Below are 23,690 nucleotides of genomic sequence, written 5' to 3'. Positions count from 1 at the left end.
CAGCATCTCCTGACCCCAGTGAAACCCGCTCCTTTGCAGCTTCTGGAACTGCAGGCACAAGCAACAGTACACCTGTCATGTAGTTTTTCTAGCCAGTTTCTTGGTTGTCTCCAGAGTAGAAAATGCAATTTAAGTAAAATGTGAATGCTGCTCCCTACAGCTGTTCCCTTCTCCGCTTTTATTCTCTTCTGTCATGTTTTGTCCACATACCAGAACTGGCCCCTAACCAGGATAAAAAGGTTTGAGCAGCAGGAAGAAGATATCAAAGGGGCAGTGGAAACCTCTACTGGGTCATTAGTGGTGCCCAGTTGCTGGCTAGATTTAGAACATGCCTTTAAGTGGCAGGGTGGAAATAACCCAAACACCACAGAGATGGTTCCCTTTGTGCAATTACTGAGACTAGCCATGCTGCAGAATGGAAGGGTCATGCTCCCAGAGCTCATTTTAGCTAGGTCATTTGAAACTTGGGTAACATCACTTTGAGGGAAAAATGGATTCTATGATTGGGCCCCAGGCTAGTCTACTTAACTGAAATTACAATTGACTTCTAGGTCCCAGGGCATGCAAGCAGTATCCTCAAGGTACAGGAGGGGGAAGTTCTCTGGCCGTAGCATCATTTGTTTTCTCCCACCCCTTCTTCCAAGCCCTCCCAGTGAATCTGGGTCCCAAGATGTCCCAGATACTGAAGTAAGCCAGGTTTGGGTGGTTGCCTGCCCTACCTCTGGTTCCTCTGTAATGGGCAATCTGCTAGAATTAATGCATGTATGTTAATTCTATGTTAATGACTTACATGCATGCATAAATGACTAAAGGTCCTGAACCCGTTGTTCTGATGAGTTAGTAGGCACTAAAACCACTGATTTGTTAAAACACAGGCTCCAGACCCCACACCAGGGGTGAAGATTCAGCAAGGGCTAGAATGTGGGGCTAGGGAGTCTGTGTTTTAACAAGCAACTCAATTGAATCTAATACTAGTGGTAGAAAATACAATGGAGAAATGCTACAACAGGTGAAATGGCAGGTGTTTATAATCCCAGGGTGATTTGATTTCTGTTGGGCAGGAAGATAGAACAGAATCTCAGATGTTGCAGGCTTAAAAAAAAATAAAAGGTGAAATAGAGCTGCTCCCTGGGTTAATTATCTCTGTGCTTCCATTTCTGCATTTCTTTCTATCTCTGCTGGAATGTGGCATGGCTTGGCCATAAGAACGTTCAGGCACTGTAACAGGAAGAGGGCTCACTGTAGATTTCGGAAGGCTTCCATGATTCATTTGCAAGGCTTTATGCCCATTATGTCCTCTACCTGCCAGTAATAAAGTATCCCACTCAAGGTATTCAACCCCCACTCCTGAGAGACAGAATAGCAAGAGATTAAAAGCACCAGTTGTAGATGTTCAACATCCTCAGGCATTGAGAAATGCAAGACAAAATCACAATGAGATAGCACTTCACATCCACTAGTTTGGTCATAACCTTTTAAAAAAGGGACTTCCAGTCAAGATGGAAGCATAGGTAAATAAACTTCACCTCCTCATGCAACCACAGAAAGAATTACAACTAGACCTCAAAACAAATAACACCCTGAACAGTCAGAAATTCAAGCTGTATGGAAGTCTAACAACCAAGGATTTAAAGAAGCCCCATTCATCCAGATGGGTAGAAGGGGTGGAGACAGGGGGAAAGGCGTGGAGGCAAAGTGTGGCACAGTGAGGCAGCAGCTACAGAACAGGCAGAACCACGTTCACAAGTGGTGGATAAAGATCATGAGGGATACCCTGGGAGCAAGTAATCCCAGCCCCAGGCCAGACCACAAAGCCCACGTTTCCCACACCACAAAAATAAATCCCCATAACTTCTGGCTGTAAAATCCAGTGGGAGTTGGAGCAGTGCAAGAAACTGCTGGATTTTCAGGGGACTCCACTTAAAGGGACCTCACAGACTTAAAATGAACGCAGACCCACCCCTTCTAGGACTCAGCACCAGGGCAACAGCTGGAAGGGCATAAGTTGCACAGGGTGATTGCCAAACAAAACTCCAGAAGCTAGGCAGTGACATTGTTGCTTCTCCAAGCCCTCCCCCCACAAAGAGCCACAAAGCAGTGAAGCAAGTTGCCCCACCCTGGCGATTACTTAAGGCTCTGCCCCACACACTTTACAGGTGACTTTTCTACAGTAGGCCATGCTACTAAGACAGGGAATCAAAGCAGCTCTACCTAACACACAGAAACAAACAGAGGGAGGCTGCCAAGTTGAGGAGACAAAGAAATAGGGCCCAAGTGAAAGAATAGAACAAAACCCCAGAAAAAAACCTAAATGAATCAGAGGTAACCAATCTATCAAATGCAGAGTTCAAAATACTGATGATCAGGATGCTCAGGGAACTCCCTGAGTACAGCAACAACATAAAAAAGACCCAGATGAAATGAAGGTTACACTAAATAAAGAAAAATCTATAGGGGACAAACAGTGAGGGACATGAGTTTGGGATTCAAATCAATGATTTGGAATATAAGGAAGAAATAAGCATTCAACCAGAACAACAAGAAGAAAAAATAATTCAAAAAAATGAGGATAGGGTAAGGAGCCTCTGGGACATCTTCTTACCAACATCCAAATCATAGGGATGCCAGGAAGAGAAGAGAAAGAGCAAGAAATTGAAAACTCATTTGAAAAAAAATAATGAAAGAGAACTTCCCTAGTTTGGTGAAGGAAATAGATGTGCAAGTCCAGAAGCACAGAGAGTCACGAACAAGTTGGACCCAAAGAGGACCACACCAAGACACATCATAATTACAATACCAAAAGTTAAAGATAAAGAGAGATTTTTAAAAGCAGTAAGAGAAAAGCAGAGAGTTACCTACAAAGGAGTTTCCATAAGGCTGTTGGCTGATTTCTCAAAAGAAACTTTGCAGGCAAGAAGGGACTGACAAGAAGTATTCAAAGTCATGAAAAGCAAAGACTTACAACCTAGAGTACTCTATACAGCAAAGCTATCATTTAGAATGGAAGGGCAGAAAAAGTGCTTCCCAGATAAGGTATAGCTAAAGGAGTTCATCATCACAAAGCCATTGTTACATGAAATGTTAAAGGGACTTATTTAAGAAAAAGAAGAAGATCAAAACTATGAACAGTACAATGACAAAATTTCACAGCTCTCAACAACTGAATCTAAAAAAACAAACCAAGCAAACAACCAGAACAGGAACAGAATCATAGATACAGATCATTTGGAGGGTTATCAGCTGGGTAAGGGAAGGGGGGCAGTGGGGGAAATGGTGCAGGGATTAAGAAGCATAATTAGTAGGTACAAAATAGACATGAGGATGTTAACAACAGTATAGGAAATGGAGAAACCAAAGATTTTATATGCATGATCCATGGACATGAACTAAGGGGTGGGATTGCTGGAGGGAATGGAGTTACTGGGCAGAGGGGCACAAAGGGAGAAAAGTGGGAGTATTATAATCGCATAATCAATAAAGTATTTTTTTAATGAAAATAACAAGTGTTGGTGAGAATGTGGAGAAATTGGAACCCTTGCACATTGCTGGTGGGAATGCAAAATAGTGATGCCACTGTGGAAAACAGTTTGGCAGTTCCTCAAAAACGTGAACAGAGTTACCATATGAACCAGCAATTCTGCTCCCAAAAGAAAAGCAGAGATTCAAACAGAATCCTGTACGTGAATGTTCATAACAGTATTATCCACAATAGGCAAAAAATGGAAATAACACAAATGTCCATCAACTTATAAATGAATAAACAAATTCTGTCTTATCTGCACATGGATATTACTCAGCCAGAAAAAGGAATGAAGTACAAATACATTCTACAGAATGGATGAACCTGGAAAACACTGTGTTCAGTAAAAGAAACCAAGCACAAAAAGTCAATATTGTATGATTTAATTTCTATGAAATGTCCAGAATAGACAAATCCATAGAGATAGAAATCAGATTAGTGGCCAACAGGGAAAGGGAATAGAGGAATGGGGGAGTGGGAGCCAGTGACTGCTAATGGATACAGGGTCTCTTTTGAGGGTGATGAAAATATCTTGGGCCCTGGCAGGTGTGGCTCAGTGGACTGAGCACAGGCCTGCAAACCAAATGGTTACCAGTTAGGTTCTCAGTCAGGGCATGTGCCTGAGTTGTGGGCCAGATCCCTAGTAGGGGGTGTGCAAGAGGCAATCACACACTGATCTTTCTTTCTCTCTCTTTCCCCTTCCCTTCTCCTCTGTCTGGAAATAAATAAATAAAATCTTTAAAAAAAGAAAATAACTTGGAACTAGAGGGGTGATTATTTCATAGCACTGTGAGTGCACAAAATATCACTAAATTATACACTTTAAAATATTAAGGGTTGATTTTAAGTTATGTGAATTTTACCTGAATAAAATAACAAAAAAGCATGGGTTATAAAGAAACTTCCCAGGTTCAAAACCCAGCTCTGCTGCATGACCTTAAGCAAACTTTATGTCTCTATTTCCTATAAAGGGAGAAACCTCTAAAGGGGACTATAGTAATACCCACTTGCAGGGCTATTGGTATAATTACATGAATTAATGTTCCTAAAGGAGACTTGGGAGAGGTGTTGGAGCATGGCATGGTAAAGGTGTGCCGTGATTCCATTACATAAACCTGCCCGTTACACAGACAAACCAAAGCCAGGAAAGTTAGGTGCTTGCTAAAGTTCACACAGCAAGTTCAGAAGTCATGTTGGGGTTGCCACCCAGCTCTTGTGGACTCTAGGTCACTGGCCTTCCTCTGCTGACAATCTGATTTGATCCTTCACCAAGAATCTTGACACTGAAAGGCCCCAAACCCTGGCAGCAGCACAAATTCTTTCCGGTAATTCCATGTGTGGTTGGCTATCTGGCCTACCTACAAGGCAAAACAACTGTTTGAAGTTGTTTTACAAAAACTGTTGTTTTACAACTCTTTTTGCATCATCCCAAATGAAAGCCTTGGTCACCCTCGGGGGACTTTACCCACCAGCAGCCTGGTGGTGACTCTGACCCAGCAGAGAGTTTTTCCCTTCCCCTATCCCATGATCATGAATGCCCTGCCTCAGTTTACCTTGGACATGAGAGAAGTCATCACTATCTTATTACAGTCAGTAGAATCATCCAGAGTCTCTTCCAGGAGGTGGCGGCAGTTCTCCCCTTAGACTGCCTGCCATGTGCACTCCCCCTTTCCTTGGCTCAGTGTAGGATCACAGGGATTTCTCATACTTGGTTTGATTCTTGCATCTTTTGGAACAGTCTAGCATACTCACATTCCCCAACATCTATCTTCCCCCCTCAAGTAAATAGAAATAAGTCTACATTCATCTATGTCTACAAATCCTTCTTGATTCCATTGGTACCCTCAAACAGCATAGTCCATTCGAGTCCTAGGACAAACCCTGGGAGGTCAGCTGAGAGAATCAGGCCAACTGGATGTTAAATATTGAATTAGATTATCACAAGCAAAAGATAAGAAAAATAATATCACAGAAAGTGTCCAAATCCCAGGCTCTTGGCTTCTGGATGCAGAATAACCCAAGAAACCTGGCCTCCCTGTGTTCTGCCTTCCTTCCTCCCTCATCAATTTCCACAGCCAACATCAGCTTCCCCCTGGGTGGTGAAGTCTGTTCTGGGAGCAGATCCAATCTGACATATGTGAGACGTGATTACAATTCCTGTGTGGCTACCAATGTTTGCACCTCCTGAAAAACAAGTCTGAAATCCCGGGGTGGCCATCTAGAGTCATACTCCAGCAGAAGACCTAGACCAACCAAAGGGATGTTGGCTATGGGCGGGGAGGGGTAGTCTTATGGCCACATTAACACCCCCAGCAACCTGTTCACAGAACTTGTACCTTCCCTCCTTTATCCCCAAGGACGCTGGGTTGAAGATCACGGAGTCATTCACAACATGATGTTTCACACTGAGACAGGCTGGAAGTACCCCTACAAGGCCACACAGAACAAGACTGAGTGGTGGGACAATGGCGTTCTCCCCTTCTGGATCACGGCCCAGAGACAGGTAGTCAGAAGCCCCAGGCTGGCTCCCAGGGATTTTGCCTCTCATTCTACGGCATGTGGGATGGAGGTTAGAAGATGTGTGACCTTGGGCAAGTGACTTCACTTCTCTAAGTTTTTTCCCCTAAATGTGTAATAGGAATCATGATGGTGTGCTTATTTAATAGATTTGATGTAAGGATTAAATGAGATATGCATGAAAAGCAGTAGGTACAGAGAAAATGCTCAGTAAGTGTTAGCTGTTATGGATGGACAAGTCAGGAAAAAGACTGGCTTAAGTATGATTATACCTCCAGGGCTCACCATAGAGTGTGGACCCAGCAGCTCTTTAATAAATATCTGTTTATACACTTCCTCTGACTTAAGCATAAAAGCCATTAAGAATGAAGTTGACCATTTAATTCATCCTCAGGCCATGTAAAGCCCTGATGAGAACATTCACTTGAAAAGATTCCAATGGCCATTCATTATTGCTTTGAAAAGGCAGAAATCAGAGCTGTGAGTCCAACTCCCAGCCCCAAACCCACTGCCAGCTTTGCATTTTCTCAATGAGCTTCCTGCTGTCATTTCAGAATAGGTCCTCTTTCTTCTTCTGCAAGACATCAGCCTTTACTCAAAAGCTATCCAGGATTCTGGGGTTTCATTTCTGTGCTCCAAGCCTACACCAAGCATGTCACATTGCAAAGTGGTATAATGCAACTTTTGGGCAATGACCTCCTCTCTGTGCTTGAGTTGCCCTATCTGTAAAATAAAGATTGTCAGAGTCCTTGCTCCATAGAGTCTTTGGAAGGATTAACTAAAATAATGCCTGTAAGTACTTAGATTTAAATGCTCAAAAACTATCAATCATGCCTTTGAATGGAGGCTGAATCACTTCAGTACTTCTTTAGCTGGTTGGCTCTAGGTCAGAACTATCCCATGGAACATTCCATGATGATGGGCATGTTTTATTTGTACACATCCAATATGAAAGCCACTAGCCACATGTGGTTATTGAGCCCTTGAAATATGGCTAGTGAGGCTGAGGAACTTAATTTTAATTGTATTTAAGTTTAATTAATTTCAATTTAAATCTAAATACCATTGTAGCTAGGAACTACCATATTGGACAACGCAGCTCAAGAATAATCACAATGGGTGGTCAGAGAGCCTATCCTACCTCATGCTCATTTTTTTCTATAACTGTTTCACCTTAATTCCTTCCTATTCTGTAATGTTTTTTAAACTTTGAGGCATAGACTACACAAATAAGTTCTGTCCTCTCAAGAAAATTATGCTCATAACGCTATGAGCAAGGCACTAATTTAAATGCTTTACATATATTAATGTGTAACAACACTGAGGCAGGTATGACTATACCCATTTAACAGATGAGTAAATTGAAGCACAGAGCAGTGCCATAACTTCTCAAAGTCACAAAGCTAATGAGAGGCAGAGCTGAAATTTAAACTCACACTGGGCAGCTGAGCCTTCCCAGAAGAAGAAATTCTGCTTGTGGAACAGCAGTTTCAGTCCATTCCAGAGGTTTCCAGACTGCTCTGCCTGGCAACCTTCCCAACAGATTTCACAACTGCCTAGCTGGCTTCCAGAATCAGAGACTTCCAGTCAAGATGGCAGCATAGGTAGACATGGCTCACCTCTTTGCACAACCACATCAAAATTACAACTAAAATATAGAACAATAATCACTTAGAACTGTCAGATAACAAGTTGAATGGAAGTCTGACAACTACAAAATTAAAGAAACCACATCCACCCAGACTGGTAGAAGAGGTGCAGATGCAGTACTGGCTGGTCCCTCACCCACACGTGGTAGATAACAATTCAGAAGGGATATCTCAGGAGTGGAAGTCTCCGCCCCACACCAGGCCACCCAGACCAGGGTTCCAGGGCCAGGGAGATAAGTCCCCACAACTTCTGGCTGCAAAAAACAGTGGGCATTGGGTCAGTGGAAGAAATTTCTGGAGCCCTAAGCAGTTCCTCTTAAAGGACCCACACAAAGACTCACCTACTCAGACTCACTCCCTCTGAGTTCCAGCACCAGAGTACCAGCGTGAAGGAACCAGTAGCATACAGGGAGGAACTGAAGTGTTTGGCATCAAGGAGAGCAGAGACCATTTTCCCTTTTCTAAACCCTCCCCCCACAGAGCCAGCAAGCTGTGCCATATCTGAGACTCCATCAATATGGCTAAAACTGTTTGATGCCCCTGGGAGACCCCCAGAGACTTGTCCCACCCAACTTACAGCCCACCCAAGCTGCTTTTTCACATGAATGGCTGATTTTGGCTCAAGTTCACAACTTCCTAAATACTATCAAAAAAGCAACAGCAGGCCTCAGTGAGCCCCAGGCCCAGCACCAGCAGCAACCAGCCTAGAATCACAGCTTGGCTTTGCTTGGGAATCTCTAAACCTAACACGAATAGCAGCCATCTCAGATTGCTTTATGGCTCAGGTAGGATGGCCCTGGGAGAAACCCAGGTGGGGGCTACCTTGGTCTGCACCACCCAGGAAACCCCAGGGCCAGCATACCCAGTAGACAACTACAGACCACATTGGAGCACCACCACCCTGCCCCTGCACAGCTGATCCTCCACAGCAGGTAGAGGTGTGTGGTCAGTGGTCACAGCCAATCCTTGTAGCTGACTGGCCTGGGTAAATCCCTCCCATTAATCTGCCAACAGCAACAAAAGCTCAACTACAAGAGGAGGGTGTACTCAGCCCATGCAAAGGGTGTACCTCAAGTACCCAGCTTGGATGATGAGGCAGGCTGTGCCACCGGACCCTACAGGACATCTACTATATTTGGCCACACTATCAAGACACAGATTCAAAGCTGCTGTACCTAATACATAGAAACAAACATGAGGAGGCTGCCAAAATGAGGAGACAAAGAAACATGGCCCAAATGAAAGAATGGATCAAAACTCCAGAAAAGGGGCTAAACAAAAAGGAGATCAGCAATTTATCAGATGCAGAGTTCAAAACACTCTTTGTAAGGATGCTCAAGGAACTTAGTAAGGACCTCAACAGCATAAAAGAGAGATCCAGTCGGAAATAAAGGGTACACTAATTGAAATAAACAATAATTTATAGGGAACCAACAGTAGAGTGGATGAAGCTAAAAATCAAATCAATAATTTGGAATATACGTAAGCAAAAAACAACCAATCAGAACAATAAAATTTAAAAAGAATATAAAAAATGAGAACAGTATAAGAAATCTCTGGGACAACTTCAAGCACACCAACATTTGCATCATATGGGTCCCAGAAAGAGAAGAGAAAGAGCAAGAAATTTGAAATCTACTTGAAAAAAATAATGAAAGAAAACTTCCCTAATTTGGTGAAGGAAATAGATATGCAAGTCCAGGAAGCACAGAAAGTCCCAAACAAGGTGGATACAAAAAGACCCACTCCAAGACACATCCTAATTAAAATGCCAAAGATTCAAGATACAGAGAGAATCTTAAAAGCAGCAAGAGAAAAGCAGAGGCTTGCATACAACAGAGTTTCCATTAGACTCTCAGCTAATTTCTCAAAAGAAACTTTGCAGCTACAAGGGATTGGCAAGAAATATTCCAAGTCATGAAAAGCAGGGACCTACAGCCAAGATTGCTCTCCCCAGGAAAGTTATCATTTAGAATCAAGGAGCAGATAAAGAGATTCCCAGACAAGAAAAAACTTGAGGAGTTCATCATCACCAAACCATTATGATATGAAATGTTAAAAGGATTTATTTAAGGGAAAAAAGATCAAAACTATGAACAATAAAATGGAAAAAAATACATATCTATCAACAACTGAATCTAAAAAAACAAACTAAGCATACAAGAAGAACAGAGATGGAATCATGGATACAGAGAGCATTTTGATGGTTGCCAGATGGGAGGGGTGTGGGAGAATGGGTGAAGAGGTGAGGGGATTAAGAAGTACAAATAGGAGACTTCCGGCCAAGATGGAGGCATAGGTAGAAACACTGTGCCTCCTCGCACAACCAAGTTTAGTTTAAAGACAACAAAGTTTTAGTAACAAAAATGCAACCAAAACACAGAAAATTGAACTGTACGAAAGTTCAACAACAATGAACCATTCAGCCAGACTGGTAAGAGGGGCAGAGTCAGTGGCTGGTGGAGCAGGGTTGGCCAGGGAAAAGTGGCCAGACCAACCCATGCGCACAGGCAGCAGTTGGCAGATCCTAGGTGTGGGGTGTCAACAAGCGGACCCAGTGGGGGCGCAAGGTGGCTGGCTGACCATGGTCACACATCCTACACGCAGATAAACCAGGCAAAGGAGCAAGCAGTGAGACAGACAGTACAGGCTAGGGCCCCAGCAAGAGGAATTAAAGCCTAAAAGCACCAATTGGAAAAACTTTCAGGTTTGAGGTGTCAGGAGAAGCTCCCAGGCTCACAGAGAGTTTGTTGGAGAGACCCACAGGGTCCTGGAGGGTGCACAGGCCCACACACCCAGGAGCCAGCAACAGGGGGGGGGCCTGGTTTGCTTGCCAGGAATCAGCAGAGGGGACCGAAATCCGAGAGAGAGTGGAACAAATGCCATTGCCCCTCTCTGACCATGCCCCCACATACAGCATCACAACGCAGAGATGTGGGTTGCCCCGCCCTGGTGAACACCTAGGCTCTGCCCCTCATACACAACAAGCACGACCTGACCAAAACATTATAGCTCAAGAAGAACAGCTCAAAGCCCCAGAGCCAATACTTCTAAGCAACCAAAAGATAGCCAGCCTATCAGATGCACAGTTCAAAACACTGGTGATCAGGATTCTCACAGAACTGGTCAATTTTAGTCACAAAGTAGAGGAACAAATGAAGGCTAAACTAAGTGAAATGAAGGGAAATGCACAGGAAACCAATAGTAATGGAAAAGAAACTGGGACTCAAATCAAGGGAGTGGATCAGAAGGAAGAAAAAATGACCAAACAGAAAAGAATGAAGAAACAAGAATTCAAAAAAATGAGGAGAGGCTTAGGAACCTTCAGGACATCTTTAAACATTCCAACATCCGAATTATAGGGGTACCAGAAGGGGAAAAGGAACAGCCACGAGTGGAAAACTTATTTGAACAAATAATAAAGGAGAACTTCCCCAGTCTGGAAAAGGAAATAGACTTTCAGGAAGTCCCCGAAGCTCAGAGTCCCAAAGAAGGTGGACCCTAGAAGGAACACACCAAGGCACATCATAATTACATTAGCCAAGATTAAAATGAAGGAGAGAATCCTAGAAGCAGCAAGAGATAAAGAGACAGTAACCTACAAAGGAGTTCCCATCAGGCTGTCAGCTGATTTCTCAAAAGAGACCTTGCAGGCAAGAAGGGGCTGGTAAGAAGTATTCCAAGTCATGAAATCCAAAGACCTACAGCCAAGATTGCTCTATCCAGCAAAGCTTTAGAATGGAAGGGCAGATAAAGTGCTTCTCGGATAAGGTCAAGTTTAAGGAGTTCACCATCACCAAGCCCTTATTATATGAAATGCTAAAGGGACTTATCTAAGAAAAAGAAGATAAAAAATATGAACAGTGGCCCTGGCTGGTGTGGCTCAATGGATTGAGTGCAGGCCTAAAAACCAAAGGATCAAGGTTCAATTCCCAGTCAGGACACATGCCTGGGTTGCAGCCCACTTCCCAGCAGGGGACTCATGAGAGGCAACCATACATTGATACTTCTCTCCTTCTCTTCCCCTCTAAAGATAAATAAATAAAATCTTTTTTTAAAAAAAGAGAAAACATAACTTTAAAAATATATATGAACAGTGAAAGGACAGCAAACTCACAGTTATTAACAACCACACCTAAAACAAAAGCAAACTAAGAGTACAGCTAGATCAGGAGTGGAACCATAGAAATGGAGATCACATGGAGGGTTAGCAACAGGGGAGTGGGAGGACGAGAACTGGGGGGAGAAGGTACAGAGAATAAGTAGCATAGACAGTAGATAAAAAATAGATAGGGGGGAGGGCAAGAATAGTATGGGAAATATAGAATCTAAAGAATTTGTGACAAGCCCTGGATGGTGTAGCTCAGTGGATTGAGCGCAGGCCTGCGAACCAGATGATCGGGGTTTGATTCCCAGTCAGGGCACATGCTTGGGTTGCAGGCCAGTTTCCGGCAGGGGCCAGTTCCCTGCAGGGAATGCACGAGAAGCAACCATACATTAATGTTTCCTTCCTCTCTCCTTCCCTTCCCCTCTAAAGATAAATAAATAAAATATTTTTAAAAAAAAAAGAATTTGTGACACATGGACATAAAATAAAGGGGGGAATGGTGAGGGAGGGGATGTGCAGGGTGGAGGGGAATGAAAGGGGGGAAATGGGACAACTGTAATGGCATAATCGATAAAATGTATTTTTTAAAAAAGAAGTACAAATAGGTAGTTATGGAATAGCCATGAGGATGTAAAGCACAGTACAGGAAATGGAGTAGCCAAAGAGCTTACACCCAAGACCCATGGACATGAACAATGGTGGGGGAGTGCCTGAGGGAGTGGGGGTTGCTGAGTAGAGGGGGACTAAAGGGAAAATTGGGACAACTTTAATAGTTTAAACAATAAAATATAATTTAAAAAGAAAATAATAAAATAAACACATACATACATACATAAACTCACCCTGGGCTCAGCCGCTGTTAACACTTAGTCATGACATAATACTGCTTCTGTGGCCAAAACAACTTAGCCATGGATTTCATAGTAAATCTGGATTTCTAGCAGCTATTTGCCTAGCTGCTAGAGAGGTCTGGACAGACTTCTTTAATTCATTATTCTAAACCCAAGGCCTCTTTAGTCTCTTGCCATATTATTTGTTCACTGACATGCAGCCTCTGGTAGCATTCTCTTTTCCTGTCCTTTTTTTACTCATGGTTCTTGTCTCATTGCCATTTATTTGCAGGACTTTGTTTCTTTCTGCCTAATTCATGATCAGAGTTGTTTTCTTCCTTGTTTAATGCATAAGTCACTGTGCAGAAAGAGGATCTGGTGCAGGGCCAGGCAACTGACAGCACACCACTCATTTGGCATGTGAATGTCAAGTTTGTATATCTCATTCTACCACTGGCAGCTCCTGCCACTGGCCAGGGCCATTAGCAAGCTCTCTGAGGGGCTGGCAGAAAAGTTGCTTCAATCAGATTAAACCAGCAGCCCCAGGCCACTGCCCCAGGAACAGCTGGACTGCTGGCCCCAAATGCCATTCAGGGGCCCATCTGTATAGCCAGGCAGGGCTGGAGGAAGGGGGGCTGCCCCATATCCATCATTAGGAAAATCCGTCCTTCTCCCAAGTCCCTTCCCGGTGAGCTTTGTGGAGATAGATGCATGAACCTCTAATGTGACTAAAATGTTTTCCGTCGGTGACACTAATGCTGCTGGAGTCCATCAAGATACACAAGAATTGAGATGCCTTGGTGGATGATGCATAAAAGATAGGATTCCTGACCACCTTTGCATCCATTGTTCACAGCCCACAAGTACACTCACACTCCCGCAGTGCTTCGCTAATAGTCAGGGTATAAACCGAGAGGCTCCATTGTGCAGATTTGCAATGAGCACCCCCCAAAACTGAATGTGATCAATGGCCAAGGTATGTCACCACGTTCACAAATTCTAATTCTCAGAGAAAGGCAGGCAGCCATGACTATAAAACCTAGGAAAACCATAAAAGCCTAGGGGCATGCTTTGCCTCTCTGTGGAGAAGGTAGAGTGTATTAAGTAGTGACACAGCAGAGGATGACCTGAGTGAGATCTTCATTGGTGCCAAGAGTCTGTAATAGGACTACAGTAGGTGACTACCAGGAGTGGACTTGAGGAGAGGGTGGGAGGGCAGCTATAGTTCTCGATTCTCATTGTAAACCAGCTCTCCTAGATGAGAGTTTCCAAACTTGGAAGAGCTGTGAGCAAGATCTGCCTAGAATAACAAGATAATGCATCCAAATACTGACCCAAACCCTGTCTTTATTATGCACCGTAAAGGCTCTAAGAATAACAACCCCTCCTCCAAAAAGGGTAGGAGGGGAAGAAAACAGAATTGTAAATGTCTAGCTGCCTTCTGTTCAGTGACCCCCTCCTTAGCACAGAAAAGCAATAAAAGCAACCAGAACCAATTTTGACTTGAATTTCAAACACATGGAGTCCATCTCTATCCACTCAACCATCCCCTGGAATGAATAGCAAACTCCTTTCCCTCAGCCACACATACTCCCCACCAAAGCACAAGGGCATTCACAAAGCGTATGCACTGTGACATTAATTCTGTCACCTAAAGGAAGAGACAAGACAAAATGCAAAGCCAAATTGAAACTTCTCCACTAATTAATGGTTCTGAAGAGTTTGGTGAGTCTGTTTAAAACCCAACAGTACTTCCTGGTAGGAAGTACCAGCTCCTGTTTTTAAAAAGCAGCTTAAAAGTAACAGCCACACTGATGCAACATTACGCTAAGGGAAAATAATGAACCTAATAAAATTAGCGATTTTCCAATTGCTATTGCTACTGGAAACACTGATTATGCTAATTAAAGGGTAGAATAGTAAATACCAACTCTTTTGCATCCAATTAAGGGCTCAGATTATTCCTCAGAAGTATTTGTTGAAAATAGCACTTTTGATTATCATGAGTCCCAAATAAACGGAGTCAAGTGTGTGTGTGTGTGTGTGTGTGTGTGTGTGCGCGCACTCACATTTCTCTCTGGAGCTCATTTCACAGAGCAGCACAGCTCCTAAAATTCCTATGGGACCAAGTGAGAAAAATTATAGTTTCCTAGGACTACAGCTTGGAATATCTTTAAAGGTGTGTGTTGTGAATACAGCACAAGAAAACAATTCAATTCCAAGTCAGGAACAGCTGAGACTTAACATGCAAACATCAGGAATTCTACTGGATATGCAGGGCCACCTAAGTCCTTCAGAATATCCATGTCAGCTATTCTAAATAATAAAATAGCCAGTCAAACTACATTCTATGAAATGTTAGAAGTGTCATCCTTCTAGTCAATTCCGTAATTCAGAGCAAAGTCAATTTATATGTAAGTTAAACAAAGCACTGTCGCTAAAAACTGAGAATTATGTTGATTGCCAATCAGAAATGCAATAAATAAATATTAGAGGATTTGCAAGTTAAACCAACCATAGAAATTCTATTATCAGAAAAGAAATGTGTTACCTGTGGAGGTTACAAATAAGATGGTCGAGCCCAAAAGAGAGTTTCTGTAGCTATTTGCATAAGTTAATCAGGAGTGAGAACAGGATGGGTTTTATACCCACAAAAGAAGACATGATTCATTCACTCATTCAGCATGCATTTAATCAATAGTGCTTACTCTGAGCCAAGCCTGTTCTAATTCCCAGGAAAAGTGTGGTCCATAAGATAGACATGTCCTCTGATGTCTCTAGAAGAGAGAAATAGACAGTAAATAAGTAAACAAATCAAGATGATTTCATATTGGAGAAAGCACTTTAGGGAAAATGGGATAATAGAAAATGACTGCTGGAGGGTGGAGGGGATAATATTTCACCTATAGCTAAAGATAGCACAACTCCTAGAGCCTTGCAAAGCATTTAGTACTAAGACTGTGTCTTAGGTCAAGTTTCCTGAAAGCAGATCCTGAGGCAGGGATTCGGTTCATGTAATGCATTGAGAGAGAGGTCTCAGAAGATGGGAATAAGGAAAACTGACAGGGCAGGGGAAAGGACTAAGTGGGACCACGTGGTCCCAGCTGGAGACCAGCTTTGGCCTGACCCCATGGGGAGCTCTGGAGCATAAATTGAACCTCAAAGTTATCTCACCCTGAGGCCAGAGAGTTGATCTTTTGTCCTCCTTTCAGTCAATCACTGTCCACAGGCAGCTGTGGCTGGAGGAGCACAATGGGACACCTTCCCAGGTGAGACAGGACTTGGCTACTTGAGTGGGGGTAATTTTCCAGATAATGAGGTAGCTGAGGGTCATTAGCAGCCACACTCACAGAAATGGGTGTGAGTGTATCGGCCCAGTAAGGGGATCTGGGTGGGGCACACTTAGCATCCCCTACAATTTCCAAATTGCTTTCTTACCTCCCAAATATACATGGGATGTTTTGGTATTACTCTTGATTATACTTTTCTGTTCACTTATTGACAAAATAGCCATAACCCAAGGGCCATTATTCTTCCTAGTCATTTATCTCCATACTAAATTAACATACCATAGTCACACTAACACCATCCCTTGGTTCTTCTGAAACCAATAACTTTAGACTGTTCTTTCAGAATATCCACATCTAGGATGATACAGGGTGTGTCACAGAAAAACTCTCAAGGTAATAGCTTAGCTGAGATGAAGGAAAGCATATGCTCCCCAGATAAGCAGGCCATTCACTCACTAAACCACAACTCTATTGAGTACCTGCTACGCGCCCATTCCTGGTTGAGCAGCTGCTTTGCAAAAACAGAACCTACTTAGTAATGTCTCCATCTCATTGCCAACACATCGGTGAGCATACCGAAAAGTATTTTCTTTTCCACACTATTTTACCATGCTTTATCCAAAAATCACCCTCCTGCTGGGGAATAGATCACTTAAGAGTATCTTCATGACTTTGCAGTCAGCTGTGTTGTTAAAACAGCCTCATTTCTGAAGACCCAGTTCTGCTCATGGTAGAAACTTCATCTCAAAACCCAGTCAAAGTTCCCCCCCCATATGTCTCCTATTCTCTCCACAGACCCCCTGGGGGCCCCAGCAGCCTGGGGTAGAAGGAGCATAGCCTATGTTCTCTACTCCTTCAGATACACACACACCCTTCCCTGGTTTACTCTCTAGAAAGGAGGAGAAGAAAGAGATATCAGCGACTCCTGTGACAGATTGTAGGGAGTCTGTGACAGATTGTAGGGAGTCTTTTCCTGTTGGCTATAATTTGCTGCCCTGCCTAGATGCCCGTGGCCTGACATAGAGGGTTAAGGTCACCAGGCCCAACTGACAAGTCTGTGTCAAGCAGCAATCCCAGGCTTCTCTGAGGCCTTGCAAAACTCAGCCACATTTCACTGCCAACTCACCCATTCCTCCTATGTAAAGAGCCCAATGTCCCATTCTGCAGTCATTTCTGCCATTACTGAAGGCCTCTACCTCATCTACCCTCTCTGCAGTCCCCAGCCCTGGGGCACACAGGTATATTCCAGATTCACCTTCAGTGCCCCACAGGTGACAGAAACTAAAGGAAACAATCATTGGCCCGTCTTCACCTGACCATGCCTCCTTGCCCAATGCTCTTTGTCTCCAGGCAAAATAAAAGCTAAGCTCATTAAATAGTTATTAATGTGCTCTATATGCATTTAGTTCTCACAGCCAACTCATGAAGTGGCATAATCATCATGGTTTTACAGATGTGGAAACTGAGGTGGAGACTGTAACATGCATCTAAGTGGTGGGAAAGATTACAACCAGGCAATCCAGCACCAGAACACGTTTTTAACTGCCATATTGTTCTGCCTCTAGGCAGATCACCAGGCCCAGTGGTTGAGCAAACACCTGCACAGAGAACAAGATAGCAATCTACCCCTTATTGCAAACACCTACAAATTTTAAAGGAATTAGATATGGGAACCAGTAGGGCAGCTTCTCCCCTCTCCAATAGCTCCAGAGGATGTCCCATATTTGGTTACCTTTACTGCAACATGGTCCCAAGGCTGAACCAACTACAGTGGCCAGATGATGCAATGTCCTGTGTAGCCAAGCTAGAGCCTCATCCCACATCAGGAGCCAGATGTGGAACAAACACATCCTGAGCCTGGCAAGGAGCAAGGACAGGGAGAAGAGTCTCCAGGGAGAGTCGGGACTCTAACCAGCAGACAAGGGAGTAGGTGCTGGGCAGGCAAACATATTAACTGTCCACTACATGCACTGAGCCAGGCCTGCAGTGGCTTGTTATATCCGGAGGCAAATAGTGCCTACTATGTGCCAAAACACAATGCCCAGCACTTCATCTTCAAATTATCTAGCTCAAACCTCACAAAAATTCTATCAACTTTTTGGCATTTTTACATGTAGAAACAGTGAATCATAAGAAATTAAAGAATTCACTATCACCAGCTTAGAAAGCCATTTTCCTCCATTCTAGGGAACTTTTTTTTTTCATTTTGCCATCTCTGAAGTTAGAATACATCTTCCCATCACTGGAGTGTGGTGCTTTAATTGGCAGCATTGTTCTTCCTACTAGTGTCTAAAATCCTGGCATGTCTTTCAACTAATGGGGGTTAAGATTCAGTGAAATCTGAAATCAGCTTCACCCCATGTCTAAACCCCATGACTTCAAAGCTCACGTGTTTTCAAAACCTCTGGACAAGGGCAGGGATGTCGACAAGCTGGCCTTTGCTTATTGTGAGAAAGATATGAGAAATGGCCTTGATGGAATTTTCTTCTTGTGCTTGCAGGGCAGGAAGACAGCATCATTCCACTATCCCGGGAGAGGTGCTATATACAAAGGGGAAGCCATCCAGAGGTCCCTGGTGGAGTCTTACTCTCACTGGAACAGCAACGAGACAGAGTTGAACATTGACACTGTAACAAACTGGTTCACTAAGGAAGACTTCGACTTTGTGACTCTGTACTATGGAGAGCCAGATATTGTGGGGCACCAGTTTGGGCCTGAGACAGAAAACCAAAGGGTAATTATTCAGCAAATCAACAGAACCATTGGGTATCTACTGGAAGCCATTGAGAGGCACAGCTTGACTGAGCACCTCAATGTCATCATCACATCAGACCATGGCATGACCGCAGTGAAAAAGTAGCCCCGTGTCACTGAGACCCTCTTGACCAACTACATCAGGTTCAAGGACTTGGTCAAATTTGATATTGTGGACTATGGAGGCTTTGGGATGATCCTGCCCAAACCAGGGAAAGAGGAAGCCCTTTACCAAGCACTAAAGAATACACACCCTCATCTCAATGTCTATAAGAAGGAGGAATTTCCAGAACGCTTCCATTTTGCTAAGCATGAGCGGGTCCTGCCACTTGTAATGTTTGCCGACTCTGGTTATTCCATTAATGGGGTGAGTTGATTCTAAAATGAATTAAGTAATCTCGGATCTGGGAGACAACCACTAGGGAGGGATGGTTCTGGAAAACATCAAAACATAAGTGCATGTGCAATGAGTGGTAACCCACTGTTTTCTATGTGTTCTCCACCACCCACCCCACAGCCCATGTGAGCATTATGAAATAATAATGACAAACGTCCCTGACCAAGGCTGTGTCCAGCACTGTGCCAAAATCTTAATACAAGTTATTTCAATTTTCTTTCCAACACCCCTAACGACAGATGCTCTTATCTCCCTCAGTTTAACGAGAAACCAGAGCTAAGAGAAGTGATTTGGGAATAGTTTAAGTCTGAGGCCTAAACCCAAGCCTGAATGCTTGGTTATTGTGCACAGATCACCAGGAGAGTCACATACATACACACAAAAATCTCCTGGTTCCCCTTTGTACCTGTTTCCTGTTTAATTAAAAAAAAAATAAGCAGTCCAAGCTGGTGTGATTCAGTGGATTGAGTGCCAGCCTGTGAACCAAAGCACCTCTACAGGTGCTAAGGAGCCTGGTTCGATTCCCAGTCAGGGCACATGCCTGGGTTGTGGGATGGGTGAGGTGCATGCTAGAAGCAACCACACATCGATGTTTTTCTCCCTCTCCTCCCTTCCTTCCCCTCTCTGAAAATAGATAATTTTTTAAGAAAGCAATCTTGTTCACACAAAAATTTATAGACAAATGCTCACAGCAGCATCACTCACAATAACCAAACAGTGAAAACAACCCAAATGCCTACCAACGGATGAATGGATGAACAAATATGGTACATCCATACAGTGGAATGTTATATAGCCATTAATGGGAACAAAGTCCTGGTACATGCTACAACTTGAATGAACCATGAGAAAATTATGCCCAGTAAAGAAGTTAGATACAAAGTACCACATACTGTATGATTCCATTTAGATACAATGTCCGGAAGAGGCAAATCTACAAATCTACAGGCAGAACACAGATTGGTGGTTGTCTAGGGTCAGGGGTAGGGAGGACTTGGGACAAATGGGGAATGACTAAAAAAGCCACAGGGTTTCTTTTGAGGGGTGATAGAAATCTTTTAAATGTGATTGTGGTAATAGTTGGACACCTCTGTAAATACACTAAAAACCATTGAGCTGGACATTTTACATGAGTAAATTGTATGATATATGAGTTATATCTTAACAAAGCTGTCATGAGAAAAATAAGCAGGTCTAAAGAAGAAAATACCCAAACCAATGCTAATTGTGAGATGTAAATGATATGGTGCAGTTTTTGCTTCCTACCAACCAATAATTCATGGCAGAACAAAGTTGAGGTGATGTTTAAACACCTACAACAAAAGGCCGTCTCAGGTACAGCTTGAAGAATCCCCGTCTAAGGCTGGGGACAGGAGCCAAACATTACAATTATGTCTGGGAACTGTATACTCTCAGCTTACTACAAGTCCTGAGTACAACAGGTATTGGAAAACTCGTTGGGTTATTGTCTAATGGTAGTAGGGAAGTATTCACCATAAAATGCAACAACTTATTGTTATTCTGTAATCCCTCAAGTGGCCCAAAATACTGAGGATGTATGCCCAAAGCTAAGGCCTTTCCAAGGAGAGATTCCAGAGTCAGTGTCCTCTTTGTAAACCTGGTTCATGATGTAATAGATTGCAAGTGATATACAGTTTTTCAGTGGGACAGTCACATTCCCAGCATGACCAACCAGACAGTCTGAGGGAATAGGATGCTGTGATCAGTTGAATCTTCTGGCAAACTGACCATTAAGAGACAATGTTCTTTGGTCTCAGTACGTCCCACTGAGTATACTTTCTCCAATTCCCATTTACCTGCCTGCCTTGAGGTGTAGAGTAGTTGCTATCTTCTCTCTGCGGGTGCTAAGGAGCCTACAAACCACACAAGGCCATTGCTCAGGCACTTGCTCTTGATGGGCTGCCCCGTGGCCTCAAAGGTCATTGGACTGCTTTCTTCAGCAAGGGCAAGGGAGCCTGAGCTGAGTGACAGGAGCTTTCTCTGTTCATCAGGCCAAATATGAGACCAACTTTCCAAAGCACAGAGCATCACATTTCTTACATACTAGAATATCAGTTGGTCATAACAAAATATAAGCAATGTTGTGACTGATGTCGCTTAGTCATTTGAAAAGGGGCAAGGACAAAAACCTATCTGTCATTCATTAAACAATTACTTATAGTCCTTATTCCCTCCTTTCTGAACCTTCCTCCATCCTAAAAAATATATATACCCACTTCTGTGCCATAAAAAAAATCCATATTTTGCCGTGTGTAATGTGCACCCATGATTTGGTGTGCATTATATATGAGATTACTAGGTCCATGGTATGTAGTCATTGCACCCATACATAATGTGTATCCTGATTTTTCCCTAAAACTTTTGGGCAAAAAAAATGTGCATTTTATGTGGCAAAATTCAGGTACTTGGCTCTAGAACCAGGTGGTCTGGGTTCAGATATCTGCTCCAAATCTTGCTACTACATGACTCCAAGCAGGCTCCTTGGTTTTCATTATTTTCAAAATAGGGATGATGAAAATATCATCCCTTGCTGGGCCACTGGGAGGGTAAAAAGAGTTAACATATGTATAAAGCGTTCAGAACCATTCATTGTGCATGGTAAGAGCTCTATGCTTGAGTTTATTGTTATTGTCAGTATTGTTATCATTATCTTCTTGCTGTTTCTAATGGGCATGCTTTCTTTATGCTTTCTTGAAGATCTGTCTGTCACTCCTTGCTCTTCTCTCTGCCACTGCTAAAAGCAGTGTCCTTCCTTGTCATTTAAATTTTCAAAGATTTTGTGGATCTGACAAGCATGATATTAACTAAGGGGCAGTTTTCTTTCAATGAATAGGGATCTAAAATGGCTTTTTTGTTGTTATTTTTCAGCAACTTATAATATATTTCAACAAAGGAGACCATAGCTTTGATAATGTCCACATGGACATGAAGATCATATTCAGAGCTTTCGGGCCAAATTTCAAGAATAATCACCTGGCTGAGCCTTTTGACAGCATACACATCTACCCACTCATGTGTAAGCTCCTGGGGGTTACCCCCGAACTCCACAACGGCTCCCTGGCAGTCACCCAGGAAATGCCTGTGGACTCTCATGACCGACAGCCAGGTGAGATACAAAAGCAACCACGAGAAAACTGGCAGTATAGTCTGTTCTGTCCTGAGAAAGAACAGATTCATAATGGAGTCTCCTGGGGAGGGGGTGAGATCAAGCAGAATAATCCTGTTTCCCAGCAGCTTCCCAGCACAAGATATCAGCAGCTCTAAAAAGACAGCAGAAGACCTGCTGGAGACATTCTGCAGAGTGCCTCTGGGGCAAACGGAAGGCTCTCCACAGAGGAAGCTAGAGGATAATCCTTCCAATCCTCAGAAATTGTGTTCAGTCTGCCCCCCAGATGCCCCTTATAAACACCCAAAATTAGCCTTCCTTCTACAACTCCATGCATGCCAGTGCCTGGAAAAATGCTGCTTGCCCATTCCACTCATTGCTGAAAAAAGGGGACAGGGGTGCCTGTAAATGATGAAGTTGCTAATTCTTAAGACTTCAAAATGGCAAATCTGGGTGATATAAAGGAATAAAGGAATCATCTCTGGGACTCAGTTGTTTGCAAACACTGGCCAGCTTTCCTTCTGCCCAGAGAGACGTGGATACTGTCTGATGATTTGTCAAGCACTTGGGGCCACCACCCTCAATCAGAACAGAATATAAAGACCAGCTTCCTGCACCGTTTTCCCTTCTTCCAAGCCACTGCTCATGATCTTCTTGTGAACTTACAGAAAGCAGGCCGTTTTGCAGAAAACTAATTAAGTAAATGACCGCTTCACAAAATTATTAAGGGATTTTTTAACTTTAGGGTTTTGCTCAACTATTTGGACCCTCCTTCTGTCCCATAATACACTGGCAGCCAGCATAAGGTGTGTCTGACCATCGGTTACCAATAGGCAGGATATCCCACAACTGATTCTCCGTGAATTGGCTCTTAGCAAATTGGTCATTTGGCAAAGCGGTCATTAGGCAAATGGGTCATTTGGCAAATAGGCCATTTAGTAAATCGGATTTCAACAACTTGCCCTGCGAGATTTCTCGACAGTGAGCACTTTCTTGGGTTAAATGTACATTTCATTTCCATAATTAATATTCACTACTGCCTGGATAGAAAACTTCCCAGGGACCAAGGAGCAGCTGGAATAGCATCGTAATAATTGGACACTTAAAAACCATCTGACTTTTTTTTAACAGGAGGACAGATGCAGAAGGCCTCTGCTCTCCGAAACACAGCAATAGGCCTTGGGGTGGTCACAGGAGTTCTTGAAATTCTGTTTATCACTAGCATGATATGCACAGCCCTTCATCGGATCAAGAAGTGAGTGGCCTTTGAGTTTCCTGTGGTTGGTGCACAGAGTGAGAATCCGTGTCAACCATTTCCTGCCACCGGGTGCCCAGCACTTTGAGAACCCAGCAACCAGAGCCAGCTTGGGCCCAGGGCTCAGAAGAGCCACCAGCTCGGTTTAATAATCTACTGTCACAGTCTCAAAATTCTTAATTTTCAACAAGGACCCTGCATTTTCATTTTGCACTGCCTCCCCCGCCCCCTGCCCCAAATTAC

At 43.3% G+C, this 23,690-nt stretch overlaps 1 protein-coding gene across 1 annotated transcript in view; it reads left to right on the top strand.

Moving 5' to 3' along the window:
• LOC118975823 (ectonucleotide pyrophosphatase/phosphodiesterase family member 7-like) overlaps positions 1-23,690 on the top strand; it is a 38,979-nt gene that overhangs the window by 11,782 nt on the left and 3,507 nt on the right. Inside the window, 4 exon segments of the mRNA XM_037029959.1 lie at positions 5,878-6,023; positions 18,415-19,035; positions 21,955-22,192; positions 23,324-23,447. Of these exon segments, the coding sequence (XP_036885854.1) occupies positions 5,878-6,023; positions 18,415-19,035; positions 21,955-22,192; positions 23,324-23,447 (1,129 nt within the window).

This window comes from Sturnira hondurensis, unplaced genomic scaffold, assembly GCF_014824575.4.
Source record: "Sturnira hondurensis isolate 20B ecotype Veracruz unplaced genomic scaffold, ASM1482457v3 Scaffold0020579, whole genome shotgun sequence".
NCBI classification, from domain to species: Eukaryota; Metazoa; Chordata; class Mammalia; order Chiroptera; family Phyllostomidae; genus Sturnira; species Sturnira hondurensis.
Note: the sequence above shows the minus strand (reverse complement) of the source record. Positions and strands in the feature narration are given on the sequence as shown.